The sequence below is a fragment of the Tachypleus tridentatus genome, chromosome 13, assembly GCF_004210375.1.
Source record: "Tachypleus tridentatus isolate NWPU-2018 chromosome 13, ASM421037v1, whole genome shotgun sequence".
Classification (NCBI taxonomy): Eukaryota; Metazoa; Arthropoda; class Merostomata; order Xiphosura; family Limulidae; genus Tachypleus; species Tachypleus tridentatus.
The window spans coordinates 127,455,415-127,465,212 of record NC_134837.1 but is presented as its reverse complement, the minus strand read 5'-3'; the positions used below and the strand labels follow the sequence as shown (position 1 = coordinate 127,465,212).

The window sequence follows — 9,798 nt, the reverse complement described above, 5'->3', positions numbered from 1 at the left end:
GGTATTATCATTAATGATTAGGAAGTTATTCCTCTTTATTACAAGGAGAAGGGGTTTCCATACTTTTTATTTGATTTAAGGACTGGTGTTTAGGGTTTATATCATCGAAAATAATTACGCGAGGGTTAAAGTTTAAGACTGATTTAATGAAGCGATATCAGGTTTAGTTTTATGAAAAATATAAAACACTAAAATGGTGGTAAATAGACGTAGAAGTGAGGCTATCTAGTGATTTTTTTTTTCAAATTGTTCACGTGGAGATTGTTTGAAGTTAAAAATACACTCAGTCTACCACGAATAACCTGCACCGAAATTAAATTTGTCCGTGAAATGATAGTTGAAGAAGAACAAGTTAGAGAAAATTTTGGAAGGATTTTGTTGATAGTTAGAATAGCCACGTTTGTTTGCTGACAGATATTTATTAGTCTATAATTTTTTTAGCTTAAAAAATCCAGCATATTAACATACAAAAAGGGGAGGGGAAAATACACAATTACCACCAGCCAGTAACTCCAGCCCTATTACCAGGTCAGGCATGGCCAGGTGGTTAAGGCACTCGACTCGTAATCTGAGGGTCGCGGGTTCGAATCCCCGTCACATCAAACATGTTCGCCCTCTCAGCTGTGGGGGAGTTATATTGTGACGGTCAATCCCACTATTCGTTGGTAAAAGAGTAGCCCAAGAGTAGGCAGTGGGTAGTGATGACTAGCTACCTTCCCTCTAGTCTTACACTGGAAAATTAGGGATGGCTAGCGCAGATAGCCCTCGTGTAGCTTTGCGCGAATTTTAAACCAAACCTTATCATAATCGACGAGATATATAAATATCAATACCCAAATACCTATAAGAGAGAGAGAGAGAACCTTATCACCAACAATCCGTAATCTTTACACGAAACACTAAATAAATAGCACCCTCAGATCACGTGCCCTAGGACACAGGATTAAACTCGTATGTACTGACCCTACTTTGGAGTGTGTATGTTTTTCTTATAGCAAAGCCACATCAAGCTATCTGTTGAGCCCACCGAGGGGAAGCGAACTGTGGTTTTAGCGTTGTAAATCCGGAGACTTACCGCTGTTCTAGCGGAGGGCTCATGCTTTGGTAATGTAATAACACAGCACAAACGAAATTAAAGAACTCATGAAGATAATCATTCAACGCTGAAATTCAAGAGAACTAATGAAGATAATTATCCAACGCCGAAATTCAAGACAGGAACTGAAGGGAAAATTAGCATATGGCAGAAAGGACAATAAAAAATGTAAATATAAAGAATAAGCGAAACAACAACAAACAAGTATAGGCACATATTCCATTGTGCTTAGTGAATTTCTTTTCTGTTTGTTTGAATTTGTCCTCAGTTATCGTCGTAATTTTCTTATCTCTTTTTTACCATGAACTTGTAATTTACAATTTTTCCATTTAATTACAGAACCAAGTTCTTCTAACATAATAATGCAGATTAATTGTTTTCGAAAATTTAATATAGGTGATACGCTTAAACGTCTGACATTTTTGTTGACTGGACGTTGTAATGTAAATGCGTCCTAAATCTTTATTTAGTAAGAGGGTTACATACTGTTATTTATTATTCAGTATAGCACGTGCGTGTATATATATGCTTTCTACGAAGGAAACATTAAAACATTAAACAGGTCATAAAGAAACCTATAGAAACTGGATTTGGTACAGTTCAGATTACCTACAATAATATGTAGTTGAAGTATGTAACTTAATGAATTGTGAGATACCGCACTAAGACTTGCTTTGCTATTGATATAAACACAGAGTATCCATCCACACAAATTTTTATCTTGATGTTGTTTGTTAAGTAAAGTAATAACGGAAAGTAAAAAAACGACCAGTTTCATTTATTAATTGTTTATGAAAACGTCGTTTACTTATTCTTTTGTGCTTAGTGAATTTCTTTTACTGTTTGTTTGATTTTGAATTTCGCGCAAAGCTACACGAGGGTTACCTGCGCTAGTCGTCCCTAATTTAGCAGTGTAAGATTAAAAGGAAAGCAGCTAGTCATCAGAACCCACCGCTAACTCTTGGGCTACTCCAACGAATAGTGGGATTCGTCACGTTATAATGCCACCACGGCTGAAAAGGCGAACATGTTTGGTACGATGAGGATTCGAATCTGCGACCCTCAGATTACGAGTCGAACGCCCTCACCACCTGGACATGTTGAACCCGGGTTTCTTTTATTGTCCATGTTCGATTTAATTCTTGCTTAACAATCCCGAACAAGCATTTTTCAGATACTCAAGACTTAGTTGTTAGAAGTCGCTGTGGTATCAAATTGGTAAAGTGTTACTAGGATAAACAGAGATAAGTCTAGAGAGTTGCAGTGTCTCTCGAGGGTCGAATCTCCGCGAGGGACACAGCAAAAAATTAAACATGACTTCGTTCTGAAGTAAATATTTGTTTTTTTTTTTAATGTTGTAATCTGAATAAATACAAATAAAGTATTTGTTAAACTTTGAACAATGAAATGAGCTTTATTAAATTCAAACTGAAAATTTGGAAACAATATACATATTACTACACTAAATGGAACACAGGTCACCTGGACGGAAGTTACGTAAATTCACAATTAGTGAAAGACATTAATAAATAATTAAAATATTTATGCTTTGTGCCTTCCCTCTAGGCTTACAAAGACTGTTGGTGAAGAAACCAGCCATGGATGTCTCATCCGGATATTCGAACAAGTCAGAGCATTACACTGTTGTCATATTGGTTACAATGCATTCTAGCCATAGAAAGGTATTAGTATCGAATTAAAAAATTAAAATGGCATATAAATTTCAAATGAATTCTACTTCAGAAACGGCAAAAATATTTTAAAGTATTATGTTTTATGTTTAACATATTTAGGAAGATATCACGGAGTGAGTGCTGTGCAGCTTACGAGTTCACCGATGTTTTCAAGTACATGCGAAAAACACCTGCAGATGTTTCCATCTAGGTCGTTGTACTGCGGGTCACATTATTTACGGAAGCCTAAAAAAGTCGAGATACCAGCTGTTATTCAGACTATCACATACACAAACACACAAACACAAAAAGCAAAAGAGAAACAGTCCAAGACGATGACGTGTTTACTTTCATATCTTATTGGTCAAGGCATACTGAGACTCCACCCCTTAGATTAGGTGGTACTAAAATTTTAACAACGAAACCAACATGAATACTTTAGATAGATTTCACTCGTTTATGTGTAGCTCGTGAAATCCTGAATAACACATAACATCGGACATCTGTTGCCTGTACACACAGGGCCTAAAGTAGACAAAATAAAAATGACAGTATGTAAACGGATCTGTATAATCGGTGGAGGGTCCAGCGGACTGACCTCCATCAAAGCGTGTCTGGAAGAGGGGTTGGAGCCAATTTGCTTCGAAAAGACTGACCAGCTTGGTGGTCTTTGGCGATATCGAGATGAGGATTTAGACGGTTTAGCCTCTGTGATGAAGTCCACAATTATAAACAGTAGTAAGGAAATGAGCGCCTACAGCGATTTTCCTCCCCCAAAAGAATTTCCCAACTACATGCATAACAGCTACATGATCAAGTACATTGAAATGTACGCTGAAAAGTTTGACCTGGGTCGTCACATCCGGTTTCGACACGAAATCCTTAGAGTTCTTGAAAATGACGACTTCGATGAAACTGGACGCTGGAAAGTAACAATCCGGGTCATTGATAGAAACATAAGTTTCGATGATGTTTTTGATGGGGTCATGGTATGCACTGGACATCACGTATATCCTGACATCCCCCTTTTCCCTGGAATAGAGAAGTTTAAAGGCAAGGTCATCCACACTCACAGTTACAAGAAACCTGATGGATTTAGCGACAAAAAGGTCGTAATTGTGGGCGTTGGGAATTCAGGAGGAGACGTAGCTGTTGAACTGAGTCAAATAGCTGATAAGGTAACTTATTATATACTTAAAAATGAGAGAAAACTTTAGAAAATTAAGATAACTTCTTATAATGTTATGATTTTTAGCCCTAGTGTTAGAGTTCGAACATTTCTTGTTTTGTGGTTTGCTTTGAATTTCGCGCAAAACTACACGAGAGTCTATCTGCCTTAACAGTTCCTATTTTAGTAGTGTGAGACTAGAGGGAAGGCAGCTAATCATCACCACTCATCGCCAACTCTTGGGTTACTCTTTTACCAACGAATAGTGGGATTAGCCGTCACATTATAACGCCTCCACCGCTGAAAGGACGAGCATGTTTGGTGTGACGGGGATTTAAACCCGCAACTCTCAGATTACTAGTCGAGAGCCTTAACCACCTGGCCATGCCGGGCCTCTTGTTTTGTGATTTTAAAACGTAGATTATTGTAGCAATTCATCTGTTTTCGATTATCCGATATAAAATGCGTAATAATAGTCTTGTTTCGAATTTGTAGAATCATTTAAAAGCGGAATTACATCATGATTTTAAGATGTAGAATATAATGTTACGCACCGATAGTTTAGGTGGCTTGAAATCAAACACCCACCTCGTTACCGAGAGACGATCTTTTATTATTTCCGTTATGAGCTTGATTCTACTTATTCTAGTAAATAAAGTTACTAGACTTTAATAACTAGCTTACTTTTCCGCTAGTAAAAACGGCTTTATCAATAAGCAGTAAATTAATATAATCACATTGTACTAATTTCGAATTGTTTGATAGGTTTAGTGCGATTTAGACACTACGTATACTGGTTAAAAATCCTGGTGACACTGTATATATGTTTTAACAGTTCTTCAGTAATTTATCTTTAAAGTTTTTTCTTTCCTTAAATCAAGACGCGGGTGATGTGTCGTGCAGCCAAAACAACCTGCCGGACCCCCGTGTGTCATGAATAGGAGTGACAGTTTAGCGATTTTCCACCTTCTGTAGTTCGAATTGTGGCGATCCAAGCTATCGCATATTTTCATTGGATGTGCTCTAAATGATCCTTATGTTGTATACTAAATTTCAACGCACTCTATTGAGAAACACACGAGATATAAAAACCTTTCATTTTGATTAAATTTCCCCATATTCTTTCACTCGCAAAGAAAGTATGAAAACTTCATTTTATAGATAAACATAGAAAACTTTATGTGTTTCTCATTCTAAAAAAATGCTCGCCCTTTCCGTTGTGGGGACGTTATAACGTCACGGTAAATCCCACCATTCGTTGACAAAAGAGTAGCCCAAGAGTTGGTGGTGGGTGGTGATGACTATCTTCCTTCCCTCTTGTGTTACAGTGCTAAATTAGGGACGACTAGCGCTGATAGCCCTCGAGTAACTTTGTGCGAAAATTCAAAACAAACAAAGAAAAACAAAGAACTAAAGATGGCTGATTCAGAGCAGCAAAACTATAGGGCCCGGCATGGCCAAGCGTGTTAAGGCGTTCGACTCGTAATCCGAGGGTCGCGGGCTCGAATCGCGGTCGCACCACAACATGATCGCCTTTTCAGCCGTGAGGGCGTTATAATGTGACGATCAATACCACTATTCGTTGGTAAAGGAGTAGCCCAAGAGTTGGCGGTGGGTGATGGTGACTAGCTGCCTTCCCTCTAGTCTTATACTGCTAAATTAGAGACGGCTAGCGCAGATAGCCCTCGAGTACCTTTGCGCGAAATTAAAAAAAACAATGCAAAACTATAGAAAGAAACCACGTGCAGATACATAATTGTTTGTTATAGCAAGCAACTTATATTAGCCGCTTCTAGCTCAAGTTTTCAAAAGGATCATACCGATGGATGGTTGTTATTCATTGTTTTCTGCAAACGTTTGAAAACAAATTTACTAAATTTCTTGAGCGGTGAGAGGCGCAGCTAGTTTTTGAGTGGTTTTGCGCTAATTTACGAAACAAAGAAGGTTTAAACAGGAAATTACATTTCTAAACAAACTTAACTAATCTCGTAACTGGAGCAAATTGGATACGAACACTGTCTTACTATAGATAGCCACTTAGTAAACGAAACCATCAAATAAAACATTAAACGCAGACGATAGAACGAAGTTATGAAACAGAATGAATTAGCTTATAAATAAAACAGCTCGTAGAAACAGTAAGAATAGTACTACATGAAATTCACTGAAACTTATATCTTTAACTTGTACTGAGTCTAACAGAGCGCGAAAAGAAATATAAGAGATTAAAGATTGAGGTGACTGATAGGAAACTGGTCTATTTTAGAACTGCCGAAACATTCCTGTTTCTGTTATAAGAAAAACAACACAAACTCAGTCAATTACAAATGACACATTAAAAGAGTAGCCCAAGAGTTAGCGGTGGGTGATGGTGACTAGCTGCCTTTCCTCTAGTCTTAGACTACTAAATTAGGGACGGCTAGCGCAGATAGCCACGTGTAGCTTTGCGCGAAATAAAAATCAAACAAACAAAAACAAACAAACCAATCGATATAAAAATGCTGTTGTCGATAGACTGCGTTAGGAAAGTGGAATATAATGAATGATGTTTTATCGGTTGGTTGGTTGATTGTGTTTACATTTCAAAGCTACACAATGAACTATGTGCGTTCTGTACACCCGGGAGAATCAAATGTAGGATTTTAGTGTTATAAGTTCGTAACTTTATCGCTGACCCAACGGTAGGACGTTGACTTATCAACGTACAGTGTAGTATCACGTAGTCATGAATCGAGAGAAATTAATTATTATACCAGCAAAACTAGTACTCCACATATTTGATCAAGATAAAAAGTAGTGAATTATTCATTGTTCCGCTACTTGAGACACTCTTTATGTCGCAGCTTTCAAAGTGCTGTTATCAATGTAATATGACTGTTTAAATTTAAAAAATATATACAAATTAAAGCATTTTCAGGTAATTTGATAAGGAATTGAGCCAAGACGAGAAACAAAGTAGAATAACAAACGAGGGAATTGCGAGAGAAAAGGAATAAATCGAGAGAGGTGAAGGAATATAGTAATGTGCTGCCTATGGACTGCGACCACATTTATTAGTTTTAAGGAAACTATATGTAATCATTTGAATAATATTATGTATCTGAGAAGTTAATTTAGTTTAATATTTTTATATGAAAGCACAATATGCAAGTAAACTGACAAACAACGATTTATAAGTATAATAAAGTGTATATTGTTTATTTTGGGGGGATATGCTTCATGTTTTTTATGACGTTGGTCTGTTTTTTACCTGACTTTTCCAAGACAATGTTCTGTCGAAACAAGTAATAAGTCTCTCCCCAATTCAATACTTTATTATGCTCATAAACAGTTGTTTCTCAGTTTACTACTAAGTTAACTGATTTTCCCCAGCCAGTAAGAGGTTAACCATTTCTCACATTTTGTTCTCTCTTTTCTTCTTCCAGGTGTATCTAAGTACCAGGAGTGGTTGTTGGGTTATTCACCGAGTGGGGCCTAGTGGCATGCCTTTTGATGCTACATTCCTCAGACGATCATGGAATATAATTTGGCGAAGTATTCCTTTTAATCTGCTGTGTTACTTCTCAGAGAACTACATCAATAATCGGTTCAACCATGAGATGTATCAGATCAAACCGAGACATCGCATCTTTGGACAGCACCCTATGGTCAACGATGCCTTACCCAACAGAATTTTGAGTGGAACGGTAGAACTAAAAGGAAACATTAAAACATTCACTGAGAAAGGGGTTATTTTTGAAGGGGAGGAAGAAGAAAGCGAAGTTGATGTCATCATCCTAGCAACTGGATATAAATTCCAGTTTCCTTTTATAGACCAACAGATCCTCTCTACTGAAAACAACCATGTGGACTTGTACAAGTACGTGATACCCTACAAACTCAAACACCCATCTCTAGCTTTCATTGCACTGGCCCAGCCAGTTGGGGCTTTGTTTCCCATAGGTGAGATCCAGGCTCGCTGGTTCGCCCTGCTGATGTCCGAGAAGACGAAGCTCCCACCTTTAGGAGACATGACAGCAGACATCAAGAGGAAGCGTGAAGACATGGCCAAGAGGTACTATGAAAGCCCACGAAATACTGTTCAGATTGACTGGATACCCTATATGGATGAGGTATCTTCACTTATTAATGCCAAGCCTAAACTGCTTCCTCTCCTCTTAACTGACCCCGGTCTCTTCTGGAATTGTATCTTCGGACCCTGTCTTCCGTACCAGTATCGACTGAACGGTCCTCATCCATGGCCTGACGCCAAAAAGACCATAATGACGTACGAAGACCGTGTACGCTGTGCTCTTAAGACTCGTCACTCGAGCAGAACCAAGGAAATCATGCAATCCTCAGGATTCTTAAAACTTCTCATGAGCTTTGTCTTCCTGATTCTTCTGGCTTTCGTACTTTCAGTCCTCTTCTGATGGAACAAGAACAAAACCCGAGCTGGCGAAAATAGTTTGTAAGTGTATGGTTCTATACATTATCCAGACAATGGTAATGTATATCGAGGGGACGATTTGAATGAGTTATAAAAACGTCATCAAGTGATGACTGGTCATTGGAGATGGCACAACGCAAAAGTATTCAATTATTTCTAAAGATATGATTGTTAAATAATGAAACAAGTCTAGGATTTTAAGACCTGCTTGGAGATTATTCTAAGATGAACTACTGTACGTTGTTAGCTCATGTGGTTAACGTTAAACAGATAAAAGGAAAGCCGAACTTTCTTGGTGCGACATATTGAAAAATATATAATTCTAATAATTCTTACTTAATGCTACGCCTTCTGGTGGCTCTTCGGTAAGTCTGGGAGCTTATAACGCTAGAAACTTGACTGAGATACCTTCGGTGAACACATTGTGTGGCATTGTGCTTACAAATAAATTTCCTTTTAGTGCAAAGCTACATAAAAGGCTATTTGCTCTCTGTCCAACACAGAGAATCGAAACTGAAATTTTACCGTTTCTAAGCTCATAAACTTTCCACCAACTCACAGGAAGGGTGCGGACTTTGAAAATAAACTTGGTGCTATTTATGAGTCTCTAAATGTTTTGAATGTTTTTAATTGCACTTTTGTCTATCAAAATATAGCAAACAATTTTATGTTCATACAATACGAGATCAGTATTTTTCAATATCCTGATTTTTTAAAGTAGCATCAGTTGCACCGATAGTTTGTAATACTATCACGCTTAGAATATTGAAGTGGAATTAATCTTAAACACAGTTCCTCGCCCCTTTATCAAACATTAGATGACGGTTCTTGAAATTTTTCCATTAATTTCCTCTTTCGTTGTTCGTGGTTAGGGCGCTCGACTCGTAATCCGAGGATGGCGGATTAGAAAAGCACAGAGAGAGTATGGGGTAGCCTAGTGCTTAATAACAAAACAAACAAATAAGAAGGAAGAAATCCGTGGGCAGTAGAGAAATATTGTTTGTTTACTTTGGAATTTGGCGCAAAGCTACACAAGGGCTATCTGCGCTAGCCGTACATAATTTGGCAGTGCAATACTAGAGGGAAGGCAGCTAGTCATCACCACCCACCTCCAACTCTTGGGCTACTCTTTTACCAATGAATAGTGAGATTGGTCGTAACAACATAACGCCCCCACGACTGAAAGGGCGAGTATGTTTGGTGCGACGGGGATTCGAACCCGCGACCCTCGGATTACGAGTCGAACGCCATACCAGGCCGATTTTTCTTTACATCTATGACAAAAAAAATTAGACCTTTGCTTCGTTTACAAATAAATTATTTAGTAACTCAGGTGGCGCGAAATTACACATATGAAGTGTGCGAAAAAAGCTTAACAATTTAATGATTAATATAAGAAATAATACGTCACACTTGATGATGGAGTTGGATG

At 38.0% G+C, this 9,798-nt stretch overlaps 1 protein-coding gene across 1 annotated transcript; it reads left to right on the top strand.

The window, feature by feature from the left end:
- Positions 1-3,250: 3,250 nt before the first annotated feature.
- On the top strand, positions 3,251-8,972 carry LOC143237968 (flavin-containing monooxygenase 5-like). Its single transcript, XM_076477784.1, has 2 exons — positions 3,251-3,947; positions 7,363-8,972. The coding sequence occupies exons 1-2, from the start codon at positions 3,315-3,317 to the stop codon at positions 8,347-8,349; spliced, it is 1,620 nt and encodes a 539-aa protein (XP_076333899.1). The 5' UTR covers positions 3,251-3,314; the 3' UTR covers positions 8,350-8,972.
- The last annotated feature ends 826 nt before the right edge of the window (positions 8,973-9,798 follow it).

Coding starts and splice junctions, on each gene's coding strand:
- LOC143237968 (XM_076477784.1), top strand. CDS start 3,315: ATGACAGTATGTAAACGGATCTGTATAATCGGTGGAGGGTCCAGCGGA. Junction 3,948..7,362: donor TGAGTCAAATAGCTGATAAG/GTAACTTATTAT, acceptor TTCTTCTTCCAG/GTGTATCTAAGTACCAGGAG.